The following is a 27,698-nucleotide window of genomic DNA, read 5'->3' on the forward strand; positions in this document are numbered from 1 at the left end:
GGTGGTGGGAGGGGGGGGGGGGGGGGGCGGAAACCCTAATGGAATTAGAGGCCATGTGCACACAGATACTGTCAGCTAGATTTCAATGTCCAAAACTCTTCTGTCTGGTGATTCTACCAGCCACCTTCTTGACAAAACTGGTAGATCTAGGTGTTAATTAAGAAAACCTGGAGTAATTTCTGTGAACAAAGGCCACAGAGTATTTGGAGGAATTAGGGGTATTGTATTTATCTTTGCAATCTGGTCAAGTTACACAGGGGGAAACTGTTCTGGTAAACATTATTGCATGCTAATTGTTGAGTAGAAAGATGCTCTTTCCCCATCTCCTCTCCTCACTCATTTCAGGCTTCACTACATCTGACAGTGGCTCCACCATGCTGCTAAGGGAGTCATCTTTTTATGTATATGCATAGATAGATGGGTTTTTTGTGGAGCTCTGAGTGTACACAATGCTAGACAAGCATTTGCTAAAAAAGCTATACCTTTTGGTTGTTGTTTCATAGTTATTGTATGTTAGTGAACAATATTTTCTTTTGAAAAGGTGTCACTCAGAAAACAAAATGACTGATTCTTTGCTGCAAACCTGATGAGGACAAAGTGGGCAGAGAGACTTGTTTACAGATCACTTTTGCCACTATCCTGTCTTTCTCTGAGTTTTCTCTCCCTATTGATTGTTCTAGCATATGTTCTGATAAATCCAGGGCTTTTGCTGTGGTGATGATGCTCACTTTAAGGAAAGGTGAGCGTATTCATATAAAAACTCTGAGTCAGGGCTTTATCATAAATGTTAACTTCTTTGTAACAACTATTTTTTGTTTGAACTGGATTACACTCCAGAATATAATGCTATTGAAAAATGGAATGTCAGATTTTGTGAAGGCACAGAGGGTTGTGAAGTGTAATGCTGAGTTTCTCAAATTTCTTCTGTTTGGGCTTCTCACATGACCTTCAAACATTTTTTTAAGAGCATAACAAAGATGACTTTGTATGTACCCTCCCACAGTTGCTGCCTTGTTTGGGAACTTTTGTGAAAGGAAACCATTGTCTGGGGCACTGATATCTGCATATGTGCCAAGGATGGTTTTTTTGAAGCAAAACCAGGTCCAAGCATAAAAATGCAATGTGTTTCAAATTGGAATCAAAGCCAATAAAACACAGATATTTTACTACAAGCTGAAACTATCTCCATGCCCAGAGAAGAACATAACACAGGGACTGTGTTTCTGTGCTCAGGTGTGATGGTAGCAGATGTCGCGTCCTCAGAGCAATTTGCTTTCTTGATTCTGATGGTAACCTGACTGTACTGCAGCAAAATTACATCAGGAACTAGACACTGCCTCTAGAATTTCTAATTGTACTTTAAGTAGTTTCCTGAGGCATTTTAAAGAGTAAAATAAGAACTCCAGCAGATTCAGCTGCTCTGAGCATCAGCCAGGGCTGTGGAGTCATCACTGCAGAGCTGTGTTAGTGAAAGAATTCCAAAACTATTTTAAAAGTACCTGAATTCTTGTACTTTTTTAAAATCTGTGATATTGCAGTTGAGTACCGGGCACTGTGGGGAAACAAGGTGTGTAATGCAAGCAGTATTTTTAAGCATTTCTCCTCAGGACTAGAAGGCCCTTGAGTGTCTGTGCCAGGGGTGCACTGTCGATGCTCAAAGTGCTTCCCCAACACCCATGTCTTGGGTGGGGACAAGCGGGCTGACCCCCTCCAACGGGTGCTGTGTGAGGCAGAATGGGCCAGCCCTGGCAGCGGGTGAGGTGATGAGGGGCCCCTGTGGCCATGGGGCTGTTTTGGGGAGCCTGGGGGCTGGCAGGGCCCTGGCACTGCCTCAGGGCTGAGGAGAAGGGTGGGGATGCAGCGTGGGGGCGCCCAGGCGCTGCGGGGGCTGAGGGAAGGGCACCAGCCCCTTGGTGAGGAGGTGGGCGTGCTGCGTCAGCCTCCTCCATGCGTGGTGGCCTGTGGCTCCGAGCAGGATCCCTTCCCCGGGCTGTTGCTCACCACATGCCGCATCAATAGCTGGGGAAGGAGGTACTGAGGAGAAATGCCACACACTGCAGGTCCCTGCACCAAAAGTCCCTTGGAAGAAGCGTGTCCCTGCCATTCATCCCATGCAGTCCTGCTTGTTCATGCTTTAAAACGTACGTAAACCTTCCCACTGGCAGGCGAACGTCTGTTCAACAGCAGCATTTGCATCATGGGCTCTCTGGCAGCTGAGTTGTAACCAGCCTACAGCAAAGCCCAGGCCATTTTGTAATGGAGACTGGCAGGTAGGCCCTGTTTCTCTGTCAGACTGCTTCCCCTCTGTCTGATAATACATGCAAGAAACCACATTGATTGTCTCTCTGAGCTTAGAAAACTGTTACTCTGTGCCCTCGATACAGTAATTTAATGGAGATAAAGCTAGAGTACCAGTCACTTTATTTTAGTGCTACAGTTCTGCCCCGTAAAAGTCCATGCTATTCTGTTGTCTATCCGTTGTTTGAAAAGTAGTAATTTATATGTCATCTTGTAGACTAATTGCAGATAAAATCTGGGCAAACGTGGAAGGGGAGGTTTTACAGGCCTCCCAGAACAATTACACTGCTTTTTTGGCTTGGCTGTATGCCTGCATATGTTATAACAAACTTGCACAGGCCAGTTGTAGGAAAATCCTGTAGATCAGGACCCTAAGCATCTCTGAGGCCTCAGATCCACAGTTAGCCTGTGGCAAGCATGCAGCATGCTTTTTCCCACAGAAATATTAAGAGTCAGGATCTTGATGAAAGGGCATCAAGACGGCCTACTGGGATTCTCAGTTGTCTCAGCAAATTGATTAGTCCCGTAGATTTTGTAAGCTTTAATAAAAGAGTAAACCGGATCACAAAGCTTAGGCTCATTCTCACACTTTCTGATCAATCTGGAAACTATAACAAGTATTCCCACAAACCTTTGAAAGGCATATGCGCTCTTGTTTTCAAAAAGAGTCGTCTGCTTTTTGGGAGCCTTTCCTCCCTGATGTTGTAGCCCAGTGTGTTGCATCGATTCTTTCTACAGCTAAGGCACATTCCTTTGTTGAAAGTGTTGATGTCGTTGCACCAGTATGCCATGCTTTGCTTATCATTGTGAAGCAGAGAGTCGATGAACAAATGAACTGACCTCTCGTGGGCACATTTCACAGTTTGAGTAATGCCTGAAAAAATGCAAACAACAAAATTGTTTATGCCCTTGTTCCTCTTTACTATTTCAGCTGCAGAGGAGTACAGTGACCAACTATAAACACACCTTATTGTTCCCCCCCTCCCCGCCCCCTCCCCTTTACTACTAAAACATTGTGATTTTGCCTCAGAAACCATACATTGTAGCCACTTGACTTTTAGGATAACCAAAAAATAGTTTGGCTGAACCTACACGATAATAAAATTGAATAATTTGCTGCTTAAACTTCTCTAGCCTGACTGTTTCAGACTGACCAAAACAGCCAGGACCATGAAATAAAGGTTCATATTTACAATGTGAAACACAATACGAGACTAGATGCAGTCTTTCAGATTGTGCCACATTAAAGACAGCAGTCTCATTCTGAATGGTTGAACATTGTTGTCTTTTGGATGCTTATGCAGTAATCTCATATTTTTCCCTATCAGAGTGACAAACTCTCATTTTGAATTTAATTTTGCTTGTGACTACTACTGGGGGTAAATGGAGAAAAGAATGTATTAAATACATTTAAAAATTATTAAATACATAGATCTGCTTTTGTGAGAAGTAAGTATCTTTTTCTTCCTTAAGTGTCATCAAATTATGAAAGTTACTTTCTTCTGCATAATTGGGATATATCACAATGGACTGTTTTAAGTCTTCACTGATAAGCTTTTTAGCGGATGCTTGGCTTCACATTTGTCGTGAATTATCTGCTAACAAGTAAGGCCTACTTTTAGATAGTGTGACGATAGTTGAGAAATATTTTTGCAGTGCAGTATGCTGGGTGAACAGTACTCTTTTGGGGTTTTTCAGTGAACAGTTCTGGTTGTCACCATGCATCAGTACCTTATCTTTTTTTAGTACGTTGCATCAGTTTCTCTATATGTTTATGTTTAGGTACCTTGGAAATAAGCTTCTATATATAAAACCTAGTCTGGAACACTGGCAGTCAGGTCCTAGAGGGAGCATCATCTGCACAGCTAAAGGACGAGAAGTTGGGAAAAGGTGAACTAAGGAGGTGAGTCGTACAGCCCTGTGTTTTATTTGATTTGAAATAATTAATTGCACACTAGATTATTCTGGCTTAATTAAAGTAAGTTTTCTCATTTCCTCTACTGCTAAAACAAATACCTTTGAAATTACTCAGAAGTGCTTGACAGCGGGATGCTCATGGCCTCATTTCCAGAAGTGCTAAGCAGCCAAATTCCTTACTGGAGTCAGTAAGAACAGTTTGAATCCAATACATGTAAAAATCAAATAACCGATTTCTAGAAAAGAAATTTCCTTGCATATAATGGGAGCTAATATTTCCATTAGATAATATTTAAGAGCACAGAGATATGTAAAGCTTCCCAGAGATAGTGTCGGTGCGGCTGCAATGCTACTTCCCATTTTGTGCCATTGGTTCTTACCAGTGATTCCATATTGTGCAATGTGGTTATACACATGCATGATGTGACAGCCAGGCTGAAAGGTGCCTCCATTGGGATAAAAGTCAAAATGAGCCACAGGCTGCTTGATGCCAACACTGAGACCCATGTGCTGTTTAGTGAATGTATGAATTGCGTCTACAAAGTTTGCATCATCTGGAGATAAACGGTCTGTTGGTGACATTCCTTCAAACAAGGGACCGGCAGGGTCAAGGCCTGCAATAAATGCAAATAATCCAGTTGTGATATAGTTCAGCTGGGCTGTTCTTTTACTGTTTTGAGAAAAGTCTGTGATTAAATATTTTAAAAGAGACAGCAGTGGTACTTTACAAGGTCTTTCACTGAGAGAAACAATGCTAGGAACACTTGTCCTGCAGAGGGTACATGGTTACACCAAAAGGTAAAGTAAACACAGGCGCTGTAATAAACAGTAACTGCTACACGCACAAGGACACAGGCCTGGAGATAGATGTGTTTGTTACAGACAAACCTTGCCTGCTACTGCTTTGTCACTTGAGAGGTGTTTACTTAATTTTGTTCTTTCATACTCTAGAGGTCATGCATTTCAGAGGCCCTTTTGAAGACAGCAGTCCCACAAGGTTGACTTTTAGCCCACATTTGGGACCTGAAACTTTATAAAGCTTTGCTTATTGCTTAAAAGAGCTATATGTCTGCTAGATGTTTATAATAATTTTTCAGCTTTAAAAGTCTTCAAGGCAAATTACTGAGGTATTCAGAAAAATAATATTCCACTTAGGGAGTCTTGCTGATTTTTAGTTTGCTAGATATTTTTGTTTGATGCTATTTTTGGTTGGGAACTGATTTATGGAAAAGGACGGTCTGCATAGTTTAAAGCTGCCCTCAGTTTTGAGGACAAGCTTCTAAATTTGAGATTCTTCAGCTGATACTGTGGACTAATGTAGTTGTGTAGATGTAACTGGACAAGACTAGTAACACAGGCCACAAGTAAGGATGTCACCCTGAAGGCATACATTTCCTTGCATTTTTAATAGCTTTTATCACTATGAACTTTTGGAGCCTATTGTTACAAGTCTGAATAATTTTTTTTTAAGAATGCATATAGCTGTTACAATAAATAATGTGTTCTAATGTTTTTTACTTATCAATTATCAAGGTTTAATGTACTAATATGGCTTGAACAAGCAGCACTGATGAACTAAAGTCCTTCAATGTATACACAGAAGTAATATCACAACACATCGTGTAAAATCGGCATCTTGGCATGCAGGCATTGTCACAAGAGCTGATTGTATAAGGGACTATGGTACGTGGCAATGAATCCAAGATCAGAATTGGGACTTCAAACTACAGTCATGCATATATGCCTCATTCCCAGATCAGATTAATGTAAAAAGTTTTCTCTGATAACTTAAATGTAGCTGATGTGGGCCTCGTGTAAAATGCACTTTTGTTTTGGTTTTGGGGTGTGTGTGTGTTTTTTCAAGCTGTCACTGTGCATTAGATGTGGCACTGTATACAGTGTATCAATAACCTTATAATGTATTTTCATTAAATTCATAATTAGCACAGTTAAAAAAATTACAGAATGTTCAAGATGTCACTAGTCAAGACAATCAAGTGTTGTGTTTAACTTTGTTTACTTTAAGCATCTATTAGGGATACACCAATTATATGCTTCTTTTAAAAAGTGATCCAGGACTATCATTTTTGCCACAGGAGAACTGACTTCAATTCACTGTATGAGCAATGTACCACAATGGAAAGCCCAAGCACAGTTAGACAATTTCATTAATGTAATTTTCTTTTAAAATGAGTTGCTAACAATGAACAGTTTATTTGGATGGCTTTGAGTCAAGATACTGATCTAAGATCCAAGGTTAGTGACTAACATTCAGTTTAAGGTGTTACTGGGAATGGATACAGGATAAATTCGAGCAACATGCAACTTGAATCTTGGGTTTATGATTTGTAGTCCCCAAACTTGTATATTCTGTATGTCATAATCTGGACTGAGGTAGGAAAGATCAAGGCTAGAAATGCTATGATACTTCATTTTGAAAAGTGTTTTCATTACATTTTCTAAATCTAATTTCTAAACCAATGGGATGAAACTTCTAAACTGTGGCAAATACTGCTATTCAACAGCTAAATATTGATCTGACATCGATATATCAAATATCTGTGTAACTTAAACCAGTTGACCGTTACATTTCTTAAATGAATAAGTCTTTTACCTGTAATTCTTCCAATCTTCTTTGTGCCACGGATATAACTTCCAGCAAATCCTGAAACATGAGCTCCTAGGCTGTACCCAATTAGATGAGCATTGCTTCTGGAAAATTGAATGGATTCCTGGAAGATAGCAGCAGCTTGATTTAGATGCAGAAAATGTGAAAAGTAAATAGTGAAATACTTACTACAAGCTAGGAATGCCATGAAGTATAACACAAGAAATTTTTGTGTTGATGATGAAGGTCAAATGAGGTGCATGGATCATGCACTAAATTTCTTCAGTGGCTGACTCCTTGCCTCCTTTTCATGCAGCAGGAAATTGCCACACATTTGGGCACTGCTACGTAAGTGCTGTGTGCAAGAAAACCATTAACACAGATAGTAGGATTTTTATTGCTGTTTGTTGCAAATGATGCAAATATACGTTGCCTTTTGTCTTCAGCATTTGACTTTCCTATGACTATAAAATGGATGTCTGTCCTTTAAAGGATTGTTTTACACTGAATTTATAGAAAGTGCCTTGCTTTTTTTGCCTGAGATACTAGCAAAGCCAAAGTATCAGTACATTGATCAGACATGCTAAATGATATGGCAATGACATTTCTTGGACTGATTTGTACAAAACTGGGTATCTGGTCTGAAACAAACTTATTGAAGCAGAATTGGCCTCAGGCCCTTCTTTCTACCTAGTCAATACTTATCTAGATCTTCAGCATTTCAGCTGAGCTGCAAGGCTCAAAGTTTTTCTGACTTGTAAAGAAAAATGTGGCATGTTTTTCTTGCGGGAAAAGCAAACCTCTCTTTTAATTTCATTGTGGATATTGCTTGTCCCAGTGGAGTGGCTTTGCAGTCTTGATACCTGTCTCTTGTGAAGATGAGGTGAAACTTGGCAGCCTTCTTTTGAGAGAGGCAGTTCTTAGAAATCACAAGATGTGACCAACTGTCTTGGCAGGTGTTCTTGAGATAGATGCTATTGAGAGTGTTACTGATCATGCCCTATTAACTCTTGAACTAAGAGCCCCAAGATTTACTTTTTTAGTCTTAAAACGTTGCACAGCACTGCAGTTTGTTACATCCATGGAGGATATTTCAAATACTTGCCTGCTTGGAAGCATCCAGAAGCATAGTGGAAAGATAGTTATGGGAGTTGGAATGAAGGGGGTTTTAACTGTTAAACTCAGGAGGGGTCATTGTCCACAGAATGAAGGTTTACTGCTTGAACATACTCAATTGAATTCTGTGAAAATGTATGATATGTTTAAATCCTGGAACGTACAAGAGAAGCTACCCACAATGCTGGAGCAAGGAGTCATTTATACAAGCCTTGATTTGTTTGCTGACACTGGAGAAATCACAGACTGACTTTATTGTTGACAGTGTGGGGTATCCTCCTGGGAACTGAACAAAGTCCACCATTTGAGTCATTCAATAATTAAACAGCTTCAAAATATGATTTTAGGCTCCAGCAACTTAAACTACATTTGACCAAGAGCTAAGGTTTCTGGTAATGTCACAAGAAAAAATAGTGACTATGGTTCTTCTACCTTCTCTTTTGTGCCTGTTGTCCCTAACTTCTTCTAGCCCTGCCATTCCTGTTGAAAGCAGCTTAGCCCTTCAACGGTATTTGCTGCAAATCTTTCAGTTTTGCAGTGTATTTCCCTCCCAACTTAGGCCTCACTGTATTTAAATTTATGTATTGAAAAATTCATTGTGAGTTACAGAAGTATTTAATTTCAAATTAGGTAGCTTAAATTTGTACTAAAGATGGATGAAATAAGAGTTACTTAGGGTGCCTGGTTTGTATGAGTGATTCTCATTCTAGCGTTTGCTTTCTGCCTTTTCTTAAATAGTGCTGGAGACCACTGAATCCCTTGCAGACTTGTCTGCAGCCTTTTCAAGCTAGCCATGGCCACCTCTCCCTATGTAGCAGGAGTTTTGATAAGTGGTTGCTACATGAACATGGCTCTGGACTTGCCACTGCCTCCATGGCATCTGCTTTGTGAGGCATGTCTGTCCTCTTAAAAGGTCTCCCTTTACATTCCAGATCTCTAAGCCATTATTTTAGAATAATCTTTGGGGGACCGGGGCAAAAATCAGACATGATGTCATGCTTGAATTCTGCATTAAAAGTAGAAATAAGCACAGATAACATAAACCCATTATACTGAACTAAGCACTTGCAAATCATACAATTGTTTAGATTGGAAAAGACCTTTAAGATCGAGTCCCACTGTAAACCTAACGCTGCCAAGTCTACCACTAAAGTGTGTCCCTAAGTGCCACATCTATACATGCATCTTTTAAATACCTCCAGGAATGGGGACTCAACCACTTCCCTGGGCAGCTTGATATCCAATGCTTGATAACCCTTCTGTTCTCAGCTCTAAAGAATATATCAAAACCTTTTCATGCTTTTTTTCTCTTTCATTATGAAAGTTTTATGAAGTCATGTGAAAGTTTATGGAAAAAAAATTTGCAATGAGGTAAAGAAACTGATTGAAATTAACAGCATTAACCAGCATAGTATTTCAGAAAGACGGTAGAAGCATAGGAGTGAGTAAATAGATCTTTTCCAGAGAAACGTGTTATCTGTGGGCTCTTACCTCCAGCCATTCCAGGAAGTCTGCTATCTCCTGTCCTATATAGCGTGTATTCTGTACAGCAATGGGATAGTGCTGGTGAGCAAACGTAAGCCAGTCTGCAATGATCACGTTAATTTGTTTATGCTGAGACTTCAGAGCTGCTGCCATTTTCCAAATCCAACCTTCTAATATCCCATCCACCTGTTTTATTAAAAAAAAAAAAAAATCTTAAGGAAAAGCAGTCTACCAAATATTTCTTGTGAAAAGCTCAAGGAAACACAAAACCTAATATAAATAAGGAGGGCTTAATGCTGATAACTAGATTTTAGAGGTTTCAACATGCTTTGGTGCTGAAAATATTTGGGTTTTGGTGGACAAAAAAATTAAATTATTATACAGTTCTTATATTGATTCTTATGTCTTGTAATATGAACTCTTATCAGTGAAATTATGTCCCTAAATATTTTTACTCATCCTGAGATAATTGGTATTACTGATTAAGAAGAAAGACAGAAATACCCAGGAAATGTCTGATTTCATTCAATAGCAGCTGTCCCAGTAAATATAAGTTGAGAAGCTGATCAAAAGTCACTCTTAGTATAGCTGTGCTTTTGGGAAAAGTTTTCATGGTGGATTTTTTTTTTTTTCTTACTGCTTAACTGGAAGCAGTTCAGTGATAATTGATGTTGAAGGTTTCATTTTCAGTTGAAGGGGCTTATAGAGAAGTTCTCTTTAAAGGTGTATCTGTGAGAAAGATGTGGGGAGACTGTGTGCACTTATTTTCAATAAGTCTGTAAATATCTGGCAGTAAACCTATCGGAGAAATGAAACTGGTATTCAGTCCTCCAGAGGCATAGCACATTACTTCAGCTACTTGTTTGAACTCTGCTGGCTTTAAACCAGGGCTGAATCTAATCCTTGGTGTGGGACTCCCATGTGAAAAATTGCTTGTAGACTGTTCCTTCAGAATCTCAGTGGGGAATATCCAATTTGTATTGTTTCCAGCCATGATTGCTACCAGGGAAATCCACCATCTTTCTAATCACAGCCTTTCTTCTGAAGTTACTTTTGGCACTAGCATAATGAGGAGGAAAGTATATCAAATCAGATGTAGTTTGAATTGAAAATAAAATGTGAGTTTCATACCGACCAGCCATGGACTATCATCACCAGAGGAAGAGAGGCATTGAAACTGCATTTGTCAAGAGTCTCCAACTGATTAAAAAAAATCTGACAGCCTTCTTCAGTTGTATCTGTATAGAGTCGAAATTTGGTTTCTAAGTTTTGCTGATCTTTCTTTGTTCTAGTGTGCTGACTCTGTGATCCCAGTGCCTCTGAAATGAAATTCATAACAACAGTCATAATAGGATAGAATCTAAAACCTGAACAAGTTACTAATGAAACACTGTGAGACAAAGTAAACTAGTAAGATTGAAGCTCTAGCTGTGTATAATTGCTGGCTACTGTAGGTGGGCCTAAGCTGTTCATTTGGGGTCAAAAAAGTAATCTCTTTCAAAGTTTGAGACGGTCTAGAGATACCTCTGAGTCCATCTATTTGAACAATAACAATTACACAGGAAATACTGATCTTATTGCTATGGGCCATTATAGAATGCATAAGTATTTTAAAAGCACAGTACAGGTTTTGTGACTTTACAGTGGTAGTGCATGCACAGGCAGGCACATTTATAAGCTATTAACTCAGCAGGGCATATTTTACTAATGTGCATTTGCTAGTGATTGCTGAGCAAGCATCATTACACTAAAATAACCATTTTATTCAGGGTTATAACTCTGCTTAGAGACCTAGGAGACTGCTTAAAACTATTAGACCACATCGTAATTTTTTTTTTTTCTCTAAAAAGGCAAGATGAAATGTTCTTGTTCTAGTTGTGATATTTTTGGCAGTTTCATTTTTAGATAAAATAGCTTGGTACATGTAGGACAGCATTTTCTGAAATGTCTATTAGGTACCTGGGATGGTACCTGTATTTAAGAAAGTGGGGGCAGGGTGAACTGTGCTTTTACCAACATTATGAGCTTAGAAGGAAAAACATGAATATAGAGAAATAGCTGAAAAATGGAGTAAAGTAAAGCAGAAGCTTACAAAAAGCACATTGTGACATGCAAACCTGGTGTTTCTTTCTAGTAAGACTTCAGACTCTTTATTTATCTGAAAATAACCTATATAATAAATTATTACTTAAGCTAGAAAAAATGGGGATTAGTAGAAGAAAAGTTAGGGTGTGATGAACTAGGCAAATGAGAGGTTACAGTTCGTTGTGTTGGAAAGGAAACTTTTAGAGTGGAGAGAGTTTACTAATGGAGTTCCTTGGGGACTGTCTTTTGTCTAATCCTGTTTTAACATTTTCATTAAAGCAGCAGGCAGGAAAGGTACAAGACTGACAAAATTTAGGAGGTGTTTGCTAATACTGAAAAGACCAAAACGTAAACATTAAGAGCTAGATGACCTTGAAAATACAGCAACAGAAACAGGTAAAAATCTCATACTATGAAGCGCGAGGTCGTAGAGTTGATAGGAATTTCTCTATAAATGGGGCTCATAAATTGGAAGTGACACAAGGGTAAAAAGACTTGACTGTGGTAATCAATAACAAAACTGACTGTGAGTCACCTCTGTGATTTGGCTGTGAGAAAGGAAAATATAATTCCAAGATGCATCAAGGAAGATGGTTTTGGTAGGAAGAGAGAATGTTAGTGCCAATAAGTTAAGGCACTTATTAACCACACACAGAACAGTGTGCATAGCTCTTGTTACAATGTTCGGGTGATACCAGTTCAAGCTGCAGCAGCTGCTCAGCAGCACCACCAAAATGGTCAGGGAGGACACTTTTGTTTTGATTAGACCTGACAAATCATGAAATATTCTGAGAGGTGAAAATGAAGTATTGTATTCACTGAGAAATAAGTTAAAATGATCTGTGATGGAAGAACTCACATAAGAACTAAAATTTAATATTTTTCTTGCATAGAAGTTCCTTAATACAAGGGTAATATTAGAAATATTGTATTGCATTTTTCTTCTGAGTCAGCACATTTTATTTTTTTTGTAAATCACAACTCTTATGTCTATTTTCAGAAATCATCTAAAATAATATTCATTTCTATATTGTATCTGCAAATGTATCCTGAGATTCTATGATATTATTGTCTTGGTAAGATTTTGATAATTTACAAGGTACTTCTGACACATTTACAGATGAGCCTTTATCCTGCAAGGGTATTTAGTGATGGGAAACTCCCATATTTATATATTTGCAGTAGTAGCATCTTACAATGCACAGTACAAGGAACTCAAATGTGAAAGCATGCTGGGTTTAGTTCAGACTGTATTTTTGCCATATGTCAGTCTGGTTACAAACTTTATTGAAGGTTTCATTTTATTATAATGATAAGACATGATACAAACGGCATATTTAATTTGATTAAGTGAATGGTAATGCTGGCAAGAAAACTCCCAAACTGAACTGCACTGGATATGCACTGTTTTCTGTTTGTTGCTAATTACTGAACATTCCAAGTAACTCCAGGCAATGTTATGATTCATAGCTAGGAAACATTATTGTTGGAAGTTGTTCAGCCTTTTACAAGAGCTGGAATTGAAAAAGCTTCAAAGTTAGTGAAGGTTTGGTTGTCAAAATTCTTAGCTCCCGTGTCTCACATATTTCTTTAATGGCACTTTTAACCATGACAGCTGGCTAGGACTAAGTCTAATCATTTCTCTGTTATAATGTCTACTTAAGAGCATTTCTGTTGAATTTTTTTGCTTGGAGAGGATTTCGTTTCTGAAGAAAGTAATGTTAGGAGAAAGTGAATCTAGATAAAGAACTGAAATTGGAAAGAGTTTTAATGAACCTCTGGTTTATTCAGGCTTTGGTGAATAGTCTCTACAGAAAGATAAGCAGTGTTCTAAGAGTTTTTAGCACAAAAAGAAAAACAACAATAAAAAAAGTAACTTGTGCCTGTTCCATTGTACACATCCTTTCTTTGTTTTATGCCTTGTTTTCATTTTCTTTTCACTCTCTGTGTTTGTGCAATGCAAAGGTGCTTTGTCACTCTCCATATTGTTTGTACATGCTACAGAAAACAAGTCTAATAGCTGTTTTCTTTATGCATTGATGGTGAAAAGTGCTTGTGGTGCTTTAATCGTTGAGCTCTTGGCTTGCCAGTAAGTCTGAGAGGAAATTAAAAATACAGTTTGAATTTCTTCATGGCCTCAAAAGTTTAAAATTCCAATAGAATCTGTTGTGTTAGTAGACGAAGAACTGCTTCAATCTGTTAATCCATGTAATGGCTTGAAGAAGGAAATAGAGTCTGAAGAGCTTGGCTTCTACAACAGACTCATGCTAAAAATGTCATACTAGTGACTCCGTGACATAATCAAAGGGAACTGCAAAATTTCCTAGGTTAGTTTACAAAAACAAAAAAATAAAATTGCTAAAAATTTTCCCATGCTCGTTGCAGCTAAGAGTGCCAAGATCTTTTTGAAACTCCAGAGAGTTTCTCTATGGAAGATTATCCAGGTGAGTGAGTTGCTGACTCAATTTCCTTTTTGCTCTGAAGATCCTACTCTAACATGAATTCTTTCAGGAAAGGTGATGCAACATGGCCACTCTGATCCATGTACTATTGTAAATGACCTTCATGCAGAGCATCATGTTAATCAAGAGCATGAAATGTTGTTGTGACTTCTTGATACCCTGGAGGAGATTCAGCCCTTTACCTTCCCTTACTTTGTGTTAATGATGTTTCTGTGAGGTGCAGTAAAGACTCTAACGGAAGGCTGGGTTTGTAAATACCACTTAACTATTATATAGCAAAGTTTCTTGTAAAATGATTTGGGATTAGTTTTGGCAGACAAACCAAAACACTTTTAGATTTTACCTGAGATAATCATGTTTTCTTATGGAAAAGTAAAACGAAAAGAGTGATTCCCAGTTGTACAAAATGAAACTTTTTTAAAATTGGGATTTAAAAAAAAAAATTTTAAAAGGAGACACACCTACATACCTGGTAGTAGGTCTAATCACCATCTGAATTCAATGCACATTGGGATGTGCAAGATAAGAGTTCAGTAATTGTTTCTCACTGTTAGCATTTAATTATTGTTTGCATTATTAGTGTTTATTGCTTTAGGTGATGCCCATCCTGCTTCTAATAACATGAGTTCCAAACTAAGGTGAAAGGAGTATATGAGGAATAATGAGAAAGCTAGGATGTATGAAGAATTTTTTTTCTGTAAAAGAGGCCTTGCAAATAGTAATAATAATGATAATTCCATATGGGCCCAATTTAGGTTATTTGAACTAAATGTTCTATTTACCTGTGGAAGCAGTTTAATCCAGGAGACTGACTTGGATTGAATCACCCCAAAAGAAGACAAGGCATATGGTTTTCTTAACTATGGAATTTTTGGAGTCTGTTCTGAAATTTAGAGGTGTGATAGTAATGCTTTAAGACTTGTAAATAGAAACTTTACTGGAAACTAGACAAAGGTCTGGACACTGGCCAGGGTTTCCAACCATGAAATATCATACTTTTTTTCTGGGAGAGATCCAGAGTCTAAATATATTTCTTTCTATACCATGTCTGATTGGGCATAAAAATACAACTACAAAATATCTGTTTCACACCACAAAATTTGCCTAAAGATGTGTGAGGAATGAGGACAAAGTATAGTAGAACTATATAATGTTAAGAGCAAAATTTTAATATTTGCTAAGACGTACATTGAAAATTCATCCTGTGGTACAGCTGAACAGAGCTGGCTGAACAGAGAGCTCTGGCTGCATCTCAGAAAAAAGAGGAAAGTCTGTGAGCTTTGGAAGAAGGGGCAGGCATCTCAGGAGGACTACAAGGATGTTGCGAGGTCATGCAGAGAGGAAATTAGAAGAGATTATTAGAAAAATTAGAAAATTAGAGAGAAAATTAGAAGCAAGCAAGAAAAATCTGTAGCACCTGGATTAGAAGTGATGAGGTCTGTTTAGAAACAGACATTTTGGAAAAAGCTTCCCTTGTTGTTCAAGTGTAAATGAATAATGAGTAAGTGACATTTTTCTTGATCTGAAAAGTATCATAGTTTTCTGAGCTGTCACTTACTGTTTTTCCTGTCTTATATGCGCGCACGCATGCCAAAGTCAACAAACTCACCATGAATGTAGTTTGTACCCAAACAGCACTAAAGGGAGAGGACTAACCATTGTTAACCCTCTGTTAACATACTTTTAACCCTCTGTTGAAAAATCCTTGAAGACAGCACATAAAACCACACCATTCATATTGACTGTCTTCCCTGTGTGTTTCATGGCTTTCAGATCATCCAGATAATGCTACTAGTCGGTGGCATTAGGGACTCTTGGAACTGAAAGAAATATGTGTTTTGAAAGAGGCTAACATAAGAAATTATTGGAGCTGGTGCCATGTTTTCATTAGTGAGGTAATGATACTGTCAGTGGAAGGTGTGCATATAGAATCATAGAATCGCTTTGGTTGGGAAAGACCTTTGAGATCATCGAGTCCAACCTTTAACCTAACCCTGACATCCCACCACTAAACCATGTCCCTAAGCACCTCATCTACCCTTCTTTTAAATACACCAGGGATAGGGACTCGACCACCTCCCTGGGCAGCCCATTCCAGAGCCTGACAACCCTTTCTGTGAAGAAATTTTTCCTAATGTCTATCCTAAACCTGCCCTGGTGCAACTTCAAACCATTCCCCCTCATCCTATCGTCTGTTACCAGGGAGAAGAGGCTGACCCCCACCTCACTACAGCCTCCTTTCAGGTAGTTGTAGAGGGCGATAAGGTCTCCCCTCAGCCTCCTCTTCTCCAGACTAAACAACCCCAGTTCCCTCAGCCATTCCTCATAAGACTTGTGCTCTAGACCCTTCACCAGCTTTGTGGCTCTCCTCTGGACATGCTCCAACAATGCAACATCTTTCTTGTAGTGAGGGGCCCGAGCCTGAACACAGTATTCAAGGTGCAGCCTCACCAGCACTGAGTACAGGGGCTGTATGAGTGCCTGTTCAAAAATTAGCTCCTTAGTTATCAGGGATGATTCTGTCTGTCTGTGATTCTCTACCATTAAAGTGCAGAGGATGCATTTTTTTGTCCTTTGAAAATCAGACCTATCCAATGTCTAACAAAAGTCAGATTTCTAATTCTCTACTAAAGCACAATTGACATTGGGAAGTCTTTTTTTTTTTTTTTTTTGGTGTCTAAATACAGCTCATCTTCCCTGAACTCATTGTTGTCAGACACTGCTATCATCCTTTGAAGCACTGTGGAAGACACAGTGATCTGAGATAATCCATAAAAACTCATCCCACAGTTTAACAAAAGGAATGTTGTTCTGTTCCACTCTCCCTGGACCTCCCAGGTCTGTGTTCTTTATTTACCTGAGCTATTTGCAGAAGGGTTGAGGAACCTGGAAATTTGCTTGCAGATGTGATTAGCAACTATAATGTTAGAACTGCCAGCAAAGATCCATTTCCCTATCATTTTCTGGTTACTTCTGTTCAGAATTAATTTCTGGATGCAGGGAATTGGAGAAAGCAGGGAATGTAATGTGTTGTGCAGTAATACCAGAACCATGATTTTTAAAAAGTTACTAACATGTTGGTAAGGAGTTTTGACCTAGATGATATTTCTCCCCCTCTTTTTTAAAATTAGAATGCTTTCCAAAGGAAAAGTATTTGAAAAAATATCCAGCATTGAATTCATGGCATATACAAGAACTATAAAATATATTCAGACTATTCAGTAGAGATTGTTGTTTCATACAATTTGTTTGCTTGGTGGTCTAAGACATAAAGGAGTGCAGCCTACCCTCAGAAGCTGTTTTTATCAAAATAATTGATAAGAGATCCTTGTCAGTTCATTTTAAATTATCTGCTTATGTACCTCCTGCTGCTATTTACTTGAAATTGCCTCCCTTGAAAGTATTTGGGCAGGTGGTAGAGACAGATACAAACAGTTGCAGTTCCTCAGAATGCCTTAAATAGAAGTATTTGGGGATCTGGAGGATAAAATGAGAACATCAAAACAAAAGTCTTGGAAAAGATGATGAAATAGGTTAAATATGATCGTGTTTTGGTTTCTACTTGCTGTTGTGTGTTTCAACTGTTCAGAGACATATCTCTTAAGTCACCTATGAATCAAATAATGTGTTTATATTAGATGGTTTCAAAAGAGGGAGAAAAAAATGCAGTGTAACCTGTCCTTTAAGGGCAAAAACTAGTATGTTATCCTTCTGCTTTCCTCTAAATTGTCTATTATTTACATGTATTAGAGTATGCATTTTTATTATTCTTGCTAAATTTGTGTTTGTCACTGGTTTTGAATGCTGGGTTGCCTCAAAATTCTCCAGAGAATCACCTCTTTTTGATTGTTGTGCCTTACTCTTTTAATCTTTCTCTTCCCTGTAAAACCTTTCTTTACTATGTGAAACTTCAAAACTTATTTTTCACATCTCCTTTATTTAGAATCAAGTATTGAAGTGATGGTTGGAACAGAAGGCAAAGAAATAACACCCACCTTCCAAACTGTTAACTGTTCCTTTTGTCTTTTTATATCGGGTGAAAACTCCATGAAAGAATGCTGACTCTCAAAAGCTTGATATCTATTTTATTGTCTGATTAAGTTAGGTAATTATCCTCTTCCTCTTTTCTATCCTTCATTGTGACATAATTTAAAAATATTAGTTAGTTCTCCATTAAAAATGTGATTGGAAATACAGTAATCAATAAGCTTGTGAGCTGTTGTTGCAAAGAACAGGGAAACCAGTGCACAAAGAAACCAGGAGTGCCTCTCTGTTTAGAACTCAGCTGCTGGGTCCTGGGCTGATGCCTTGTGCAGAACAATATATCCAAATATGTCTCTCTTCTCCTGAAAAGGGTGCAGAAAGAGGCACCAACCACAACTATTGAACAGCTTGCATTATTTACAGTGTAACAAATATGCTGTCCTCATTTCCTCATCTAAAGTAAAATACTTCTAAACATGAACATTAGTGCTACTTGTGCAATATAATTGCTAAATTGAAATTAGTACACCAGTGGTTTAATCTAAACTAATCTGAATTTAATGAAAAAAAATACTGGAAAATCATTACAGTATGTCTTTCCAATGTTTTGGACTAGCACATAGTCTCAATCTCAAATCGTTACTATCAATTAATGTTAAGAAATAATCATCTCTCCTCAATCTGTTACCTAACCAAAACTTTCATAGTTTCAAGTAAGATTTAAAAGTGATAAATGTTGGAAAAAATACTTTCACCCTTCATGAAAATGCTTCCTTTGAAATATATGCATGACCAAGTTTTTTTTGTCAGGGTTTCTGCCAAGGTATTCACATGTGTGATTTGGAGCTTGCATTTCCTTTTTCTTGATATTAAAAGCAAAAAGAATAGTCACAAACTACTTGGATGAAATATATTTGTTCATATGATGTTGTCAGATAGAGGAAGGGGCAAATGAATAATGACAAATGTGAAGATAAATAGTAAGGACTTTTCAGCCAGGAGACAAGACAACTAAGAGTATGGATAGTGGTCTATAAAAATCATTAATGGCAGAGAGAAAATAGAGCGGGAATTAATTGTATGTCTCTCCCAGTATAAGATGTAAGGATTATTTTGATAACAAAATATTTTGATTGCAAAAAATGATGAAATTGTTCTCCCCGAAACATATAGTTAATCTGTGGATTTCCTTGCTGGATGTTATGTGAGTATTAAGCATTTATATAAGATTAGTTGGAAACTGGAAGTGTCTATGTGAGAGAAATCCAGTGAGAATTACTAAGCACCACCACTTACTCGGGAGATTCATGAACTGAAAGTGGTTGGTGACTGGGAGAGTACATGAGGGAACTGCTATATGTACATGTAAACTTCCCCTGCTGAGTGTGCATCTGCTTTTGGCCACTACGGCAGGTGGCTGAACTAGATGGACCTTGGGTTTCATCCACTACAGCCACTCTTATGTTTGATGTAGAGCTACTCAGCATCACTTTTGACTTATGTTTTGGCTGTTTCTTGAAACAGAGACAACCTGTGAAAAATAACAGGTTTTGGAAAATATTTCAGTTGAAAACTTTTTTCATTCCCTCTTTACATCCAAGTTATCAGTGTTAATACTTTCTGCTCTTCAAAATTATCAGTTGGTTGGAACTATTTGTTAACTTTTAGTAATTAAAAAAAATGAAATTGGAATTGATCAACACCATATTTAGGCTAATTTATGTTGAAATGTTTGGAGCTTTGATTTGCAGTTTTGTTGCTGTTGAAGTTTTGGCTTTTTATCTAGTTTGGGCTGGACAATGTTCTTGGGATATGAAAATAGTTTCCTGTTCAGCTCTAGTAAAAAGTCAGCTCTTACCCTGGAAGAGGTAGACAAGAGCTAAACAGGAAATATAGATCGAAGGGTTCAAAACCATGCATATACTTGCTTAGAACATCGTAATCCAGAGCATTGTTTTCTTCAGTTTTATTTCTAAGGGATCAGGATAAAACTTCCATTACTTACGTGCATATCCCTTGGAACCATTTCACGTATACTGACACCATCATGACAGGTATAAAGTTTGATTAAATAAAGGACAGTCTTGCGAAAGATAAGACTCTTTTTGAGTTGTATTTTAGGATAGCTGTGCTGGAAGTGGGAGTTAATTTTCTTGCTATGGCCTTACTTTTTTTGCTGTGTGATCCTGCAGTGAAATCATTTGTCTGGTGCCAACTTGCTATGTCAGAAATTCAGCATAACTTTTGGATCACAGTATTCTGTAGGATGAGGAGAAATGAAATACGTGCAGCAAGAACGTGTGTTTGAAGTTCAGGAAAAAAAATGACGGGGGACTTACAAGAATAAGAATATAAAAACATTAGAATCTTTGGAATGTTATCACAGGAAGGCATTACTGAGTGAAACTTACTTGCTGGGCCATGGGACAACCCTCCAGGCCAGACTGCTGCATAATAGCTATATTCTCTGGAAGGCAGTGCTGAGCTGGTAGGTGGTGGGTGCAGGCAGAGTATTCATATGCACAGCAAGCCTTGTCAGCACAGGGAAGTTAGTGAATTGTAGGTTTACTGATGAATTTTTGGTACTAGCTACTCTCACAAACTCCCCTTGTGAATATTTATGCTTGGCACCATTCTGATACTCAGGAAAAGACAAACACCTGTCTCGGAGTTTGCAGAAAGGCATTGGGAAATGAAGAGGTCAGTGGTGCATGGAAGACAATTGGGTGTTGCAGTGGAAAGAAGAAAAAAAAAAAAAGGAGGGGGGAATTTTTGAGTTTTAGCCTTAGGACTATAGTAAGAATTACGAAGAGGTGAGCCATTGGTTAAGTGGGGGAATCTGCCTAGCTAGAGTATAATTAAATCCCAGTTTACCAAAGTGGCCTTTGTTAAATTAAAGAAATAGGACTAAGCACCCAAAGGTCTCACTCTAAGAGTGGTGACTTGGCATCTGATCCCTTAAAATTTTTGCTCTTCCAATAAATCTGTATTTTAGGGGAAATATTAAGAAATTTTTTAAGGATATGTTCTTGGGAGCTATATTTTGCTTTAATCACTGTCTCTTCCCTTTCTTCTTGTTTCCTTTTCTCTTGCCTCTCAGATATGGTGCTGGTTTTTTCCATTGTGTCATTTGTTGCTTTTTTTTTAATAGAGTTGTTTTGTTTTTGCTGGTTTTGTTTGAAAGCCTTAGTTAAGTCAAAATAGCCGAGGGGAAATCCTGGGTTTGCAGCACATTGGAACTGTTTGCTTTGACAATCACTGGGTGTGTTCATCTAAGCAAGAGTTTGATGATTTCATTGATAACAGTATCAAAAGGCTTCAATCATTTTAAGTGTATCCTGAGTTTCTCCAAACTCATCTTTTACAGCAGATGCCTGTGGTTATTTCTTCTAAAACCTCTGCAGTGCACACTGTTCACAAAAGTTATCGCCATGCAATTATGTCTAGAAATGAGACTTCTTAACAAACACTTAATTATTTTTTTTAAATTTGACTGTTTAAGAGGAAGGAAAATTTACTGTGGACATATTTTAAAGTAGATTCTGCATACTGAACCAGTGTTAAAGTTTTTATTATTGCTGTCATACAGGCTTTTTTACAATTTTTCTTGTGTAGGTGAACTGAATCCAGATTATAACAATTGCTATCACTTGAGCCATAGTTCGCAAAAATTTCTGGAGTACTTTTGTCTAGTACGCTAGTACAACTCTCTCTTTTAGTAAAAGTGGTCACACAATGGTATCCTACGAAGACTTGTTAGCATAAATTTGAGGTAAGCCATTATCAAAATTGGCAAAGCTGTTGCTGAGCTCTGCAGGCCTTTCCGGGAGTCCTGTGAAAACTATTACGCAAGATATTATTTTGTGGAATACTTAATACTATATACATTGTACAATGCAAAAAGTCATTAAAAAGATTAACAGCATATAAAACTTTTATTAGGAGTTTTATCCCTTTTACCTGTAAGGCCAGACACCCTTGCATGCTGTGATTCCAATCATAGAGACAAGATGTATAAAATGATCAAAAATGTATTTTTAAAAGTCATGATGCTAAGGTCTAGTAAGTTAGATGGCTAGGCAGCTGATTTGTGTCCCGTTCAAAGCCTTAAATCTCAATTTCAAGTGAGATAAAGCTGCCTCTTGGCAGCACTGCAAGGGCATACAGTGTTGGAATTTTAACCTGCTACTACAGCGACAGTGAGAATTCTGTTTCTGGGCTTCTGGCAATATTTGGGGTTTGGGTGTAAAATTCCAAATTTGGAATGGGGAGAGAAAGAAATACTAGTTTTATTCCCTGGTAACTGAAAAAATTGTAGGTTTTGAAGCTGTTCTGAGCCCAAAAATCTGTAAAGCAGTAGCAGTAAATATGTATTAGAGGACAGTAAAGTAGTACTTAATGATATGTTAGAGTATAACTTGCTTTATAATTATCCATTATAGCTACGTAATTTGTGTAATTCTCTTATGTAGTGTTGTGTAAAATGCATAGACGCACAGAAACATAAATACATATATTCATAAAAAAATCTATACACAATTGTTAAATGCTATGTATAAATATTACAATGCTTATATGTACTTGATAAAGTATATGACAATGCCCTCGTTATTACAGCATTAAATATGAATGAAATATTACTTTGGGCATTTGTATTAGAAGGTTCAAGTGTTTGATATTCAGATACCATATACATAAAATGTCCAGGAATGTTTCTAAATTTTTGCTGTGCATCCATGCATTGCTGAATACTTTTTACAGGCCTAGAGCATGGTTCTTAATGCAGGTAAAAGACGTACTAACCGAACAGCTGCAGTAGTTTGGATAACCTTGAAAATGCTTGTACCTACAGGGTGATTAAACTACTTTCTTTCTGAATCTTTCTCACAGTATAAGCCATGATGACTGCTGATTTGAGCTGCAAAAGGGTGTCTATTCACCATATATAGCAAAGGAAACTGTAATTATTTGGAGCAATGTAATCTTCCCATGAGTCAGGATCTCTCAATTAAGAAGCTCCCTCTTGCTCTTTCCTGAGGATCTATAGCTTGCTTTTTGCTATGACCTAGTGTCTGTGTCTGTATAAAGCATTTTACTGTTGAAGAGATATTGCCTTCTTGAAAAGTGTGTTTGTTAATGTAAACATTGTTCTGGAGACAGAAGTGAATGCATGCCTCGCTTAAAGCCTAATAACTGACAGCATTCAACCCAGTGCTGAAACACAGGGAGGAAAAAAGCTGTCTTTTAACACTGTGATATCTTGAGCATCCAGTAAAAAAGAGTGGTAAGAGCTGTGCTTTGAATGGCTTGCTAGCATAATCCCCTTAGCACAGTAATGGTTTGGATCTCTGGAGGAAAAGGACATGCTGGCTTCACAGCAGCAGAGGAGGAGGAAGGCATAGGAGATGCTAGGACTGGAAGAATCCTCTGGGTCTCCTGGAATCTTCCCCAGTTATCTCAGTGAGACTAATCTGAATAGAGCTGGAGGATGTGGTTGGTCCATAGACATAATTCATTGATCATCTTTATTCATTTTGTATGTGTTAGTGTATGAAAAGAGAAATGTAAAAATTCAGATACCCATAATGTGCGTAAGCACAAAAAGCAGGAGGGAAACATGGGCTCTTTGGTTTCTTGTTTGTTTGCAGTTTCTTGGGGGGTGGTGTTTGTTTTGGTTTTGTTTTTAAAGGATGTCTAGAGAGATAAAGTTTGTTGACCAAGCAGTGACTAAAATGAGGGACCTTTCTCTGTGTGTATCCATCACAGAAAGGCACAGACTGTTCCTTTGGACATGATTTCAGGAAATTCTTTATGTTCATCAACTACCTTTCATTTTAATGATTGTTGCAAATACTCAACAACTTATAGGTTTGGGCTATTTGTTTACTTTGGATTTCTGTGTTTCTTACTAGCCTATTCTTTAACCCTTTCATCTTGCTCTTCTGAAATCTGTTCTCCTCCTTTCCTCCTTCCTTCTGAGCGAGAAGACTCTAAGTGCTGTCTGTTCATTGAAAACTTGGTTAAGATAAAGCAGGAACTGGTAAGATGACTATTCCTGAAAATTCTGTGATCAGTCTTTATGCTGGATATATGTATTTGACCAGTATTACAGGTCGTCTGAAAACTGCTCACTGAAGGCAGCTGGGAGGAAGGAGAAAATCCAGATTTAAACTAGGGGATTAAAGTATATGGAAGTATAAAGTATACTTTTAACTAAAATATAAAGTATATTCTTCAGGGCATAAGTCAAGCACTAATTTCCTGGATACATACTAAATTTTTTTCTTGGTTTATTCAGGATTGCTTTCTCTCTGACCAGGTTTTTAGAGTGTTATGTCTGTTCCTGTAGTCCTAGGTGTTTGGGCTTTGATAACAGCATGTCAGATTGAAGAAAAATTTAACGTTCACTTTCAGTTGGGTTATTTTTTATTTACATGTTTGTTTTTTATCAGTTGCAGAATGGCATGAACCGAACTGTGACGAATGAAGTTGCTTTCCATATTTGAATACACAGAAGCTGATGAACAAAATCACTATGTTCCAAAGTGAATTATAGTACGATTGTTATGTATTTGTTTTCTAGGACACCTGAAACTGAAATTGCTTTCCTGCTTAGGATGGGTTTTTATTTTATAACTATTTTCAATGTCAGAAGTGCAAACTGCCTTAATTCATCAGCTACTCTTGCTCATTCTCTCTAGACTCCTTCCATCTTCACAAATATATGGATACAAGAAGAGAAATTGTTCTCTGGAGTTTCTTTGATCTCTGCTTGTGATATCTCACTGGGGAGAAATTTATCATAAATGAACTCAACCATGAATGAGCTGTTGAAATTCTTCACATGTTATTAGATTTGCTGGTGGATGGTTAATGAAACAGCCTTGTGTTCTGTCACCAGGAGCTGTTCAACAGAATCCAACAGGGCAGCACAGTGAAAGCGTGCTGAAGCCAAGTTTGCTTTGCAAAGCAAACTGGATCTGCTTTAGCAGAGAAAATTCAGCAAACGTGGACAATATTAAATTTTACTAGAAATTTATGGGCTTTATAAGTTGGAAGTATGAAATATTTCCAAAAGGAGTGTCCGTTTTGCTAAATGAGGTCTCATCTTCCAGTAGTAGAAATGTAGGGATTTTGATTGTGATAGTTGCTGGAATTAGAACAGAAAAATCCTCCATAAACTTAAAGGTGAGGATGGAATCATTAAACAATGGATATATTAAATCTGACAGCCTGGAAAGCACGAACAATGAATCAAGGGTTCAGATGCCAGATGGTGAAAAGGAAGTTGTTCAGAGTTGATCACGCAACAGCAAGGGTAACAAAAGGGCTGCAAATTTCCTTTTGAAATCAGTGGGAGCTGGGAGTATTTGGTACCCTTCATGGGTGCTGACTAGTTTGTGGACTTTCATTTCAAGAGTTTTCTCTGCTGTTGTAGTGCTTAGTGCACTAGAAACATTAGTCCACTTAGCAGCTTTGCTTTCTGATCAGTCACATAGCTGCTGACTACTATACTGTTGTCAAATTTAGGTTTCCTATTTTCTTTCATGCCCAGGAAGTGAGTGTGAACTGCACAATATATGTATATACAGTGTTACTGAATTACAACTGCTTTGGTGAAAAGGAGATGACAACTGGCTGGCTAATCAGTGGACCTCAGTGCATGGATGCTTTCCTGCAAGATTCACATGAGAAGTTCATAGCAGGCTTGTCCCTTCTATGATAAAGTTTGACTTTGATCGTGTCAAATTTGGCTCCCTAGGAAATAGGCTGATTTGCCAAGTTTCCAAGTAGTCTGGTTGTAGCTTAGAAGAAAAAAAGGACAGGTAGACAAGTGATAATAGCCTTCAAATCTCAGTAAATCAGCATCTGAGTAGAGTTAGTGCTCAGAGCCTTGAGAAATGACATCTCACAAGATGCCATCACTAAAAGCACTGTATGCTGACTATCTCTGAACCTGGATACTTTGCACATAATTAATACTTCTTGGGAAGTAAGCAGTGGGGTATACTTCATGGGTAAGGTACTAGCTGATTAGTGAATTTACTCATTTCATTTCCCTATCTGTCATAGACATGCACAGTAGCCTCTCCAAAGTCAGGGTTAACCTCTCTGTAGTCTCTGCATTGCCTTCTGCCACCAGTGTTACAAACTAGTCACCTTTGGGAACAGCTCAGATAGCATGAAGGTAAAATTAATTCTTGTGTATATTAGAAAAATTCTCATGGGGGTGATAGCTACTTAGTTTAACCGATACAGTGGCAAGGAATAGATCTGCTGGCAAAAGTCGTAGGCTTATAGAAGATTTTTGGCTTTGAAAAAATGCATTGTTTTTGAGAGAGAGAGACGAGAAAGAAAGCTTGTGTCTAATTTCCAGTTTCTGTAGTCTTCAGTGCTTCTGAGTAATTCCATCAATTGGTTTTTCTTATGCAGAAATAATCACCTATCAACCAATGGGTAGAACATGTTAGCTAACTGGTAAAAAGCCAGGAGCAGCATCACTGATGAAATCACTGATAGCCTTGTACAACTGTTTCACAGTGGTTTAGGAAGAAAGGAGTATGGGAAGGAAAGAGATTATTTTAATTTAAAATATTGCACTCAATGTAAAATGGAAACTCATGTGTTTATGCTGTGTTGTTCTTTCTAAGTGTAAATTATTAGATTGAGCCTATCTTCATTCTACTTGCATTTTAAGATGTTCATTTAACAAGTCTTTTCGGACTTTTATATAAATAATACATGCAGTGTACACATTAGTACAGCAGAGTAATTTCCCTGAATGTAATAACTCTGAGAATTATTATTTGCATTCTAGTCATATTCAGAGGCCTATTCAGGATAGCAGCCCCATTGTGACAAATGCTACCAACCATCCAAGACTAGGGGAACAGGTTTTGCTTCCCCTGAATCATAGAATCATAGAATGTTTTGGGTTGGAAGGGACCCCTAGAGGTCATCTAGTCCAACCCCCCCGCAGGAGCAGGGACACCGCTAACTAGATCAGGTTGCTCAGAGCCCCGTCCAACCTGGTCTTGAATGTTTCCAGGGATGGGGCCTCCACCACCTCTCTGGGCAACCTGTTCCAGTGTTTCACCACCCTCATTGTAAAGAACTTCTTCCTTATATCTAGTCTAAACCTACCCTGGTTTAGTTTAAAACCATTACCCCTTGTCTTGTCACTGCTGGCCCTACTAAAAAGATTTCCCCCGTCTTTCCTATAGGCCCCCTTTAGGTACTGAAAGGCCACAATCAGGTCTCCCTGCAGCCTTCTCTTCTCCAGGCTGAACAAGCCCAACTGTCTCAGCCTGTCCTCATAGGAGAGGTACTCCAGCCCCCGGATCATTTTTGTGAGAACCATATTGATTTAGCAGAATTTTTTATGAGCTTGGCTCATGTCCTTTTCACATCCTTAAGTCTCACTTCTGGGGTCTTTAGGTATGCTTCCCTGTAAATCAATTTTACATGGCCTTAAGATAATTTTATGTGTTCAGCTGGTACATTGGAGCTAATTTTAAAAAAGATGCAAGACTGGATGTACCAAAAAACAATGGGAGAAGGCATACATCACTGAGAGTGGAGACATTCAGAATTAGAAATTATTGCTCCTGGAGGTACTAGGTGGTGTTGGCATTAATGCTTTTCAGTGGGTGAGGATCCCTGCCTGAGGTTTGCTGGGCAGGGATGGTGTCCTGCCTGTTGTACTGTGTTGTGATGCCAAACTTGGTGCCAGGATGTGCACT

At 38.1% G+C, this 27,698-nt stretch overlaps 1 protein-coding gene across 1 annotated transcript in view; it reads right to left on the reverse strand.

Annotated features, from left to right (window-relative positions):
* LIPC (lipase C, hepatic type) overlaps positions 1-27,698 on the reverse strand; it is a 94,066-nt gene that overhangs the window by 4,904 nt on the left and 61,464 nt on the right. The window contains exons 4-8 of the mRNA XM_009643842.2: positions 10,556-10,743; positions 9,431-9,610; positions 6,830-6,947; positions 4,596-4,829; positions 2,930-3,172 (exon numbers count right to left, since the gene is read on the reverse strand). Of these exons, the coding sequence (XP_009642137.1) occupies positions 2,930-3,172; positions 4,596-4,829; positions 6,830-6,947; positions 9,431-9,610; positions 10,556-10,743 (963 nt within the window). The remainder of the gene's footprint in view (positions 1-2,929; positions 3,173-4,595; positions 4,830-6,829; positions 6,948-9,430; positions 9,611-10,555; positions 10,744-27,698) is intronic.

The sequence above is a fragment of the Egretta garzetta genome, unplaced genomic scaffold (assembly GCF_000687185.1).
Source record: "Egretta garzetta isolate BGI_Z169 unplaced genomic scaffold, ASM68718v1 scaffold287, whole genome shotgun sequence".
Taxonomy (NCBI): domain Eukaryota; kingdom Metazoa; phylum Chordata; class Aves; order Pelecaniformes; family Ardeidae; genus Egretta; species Egretta garzetta.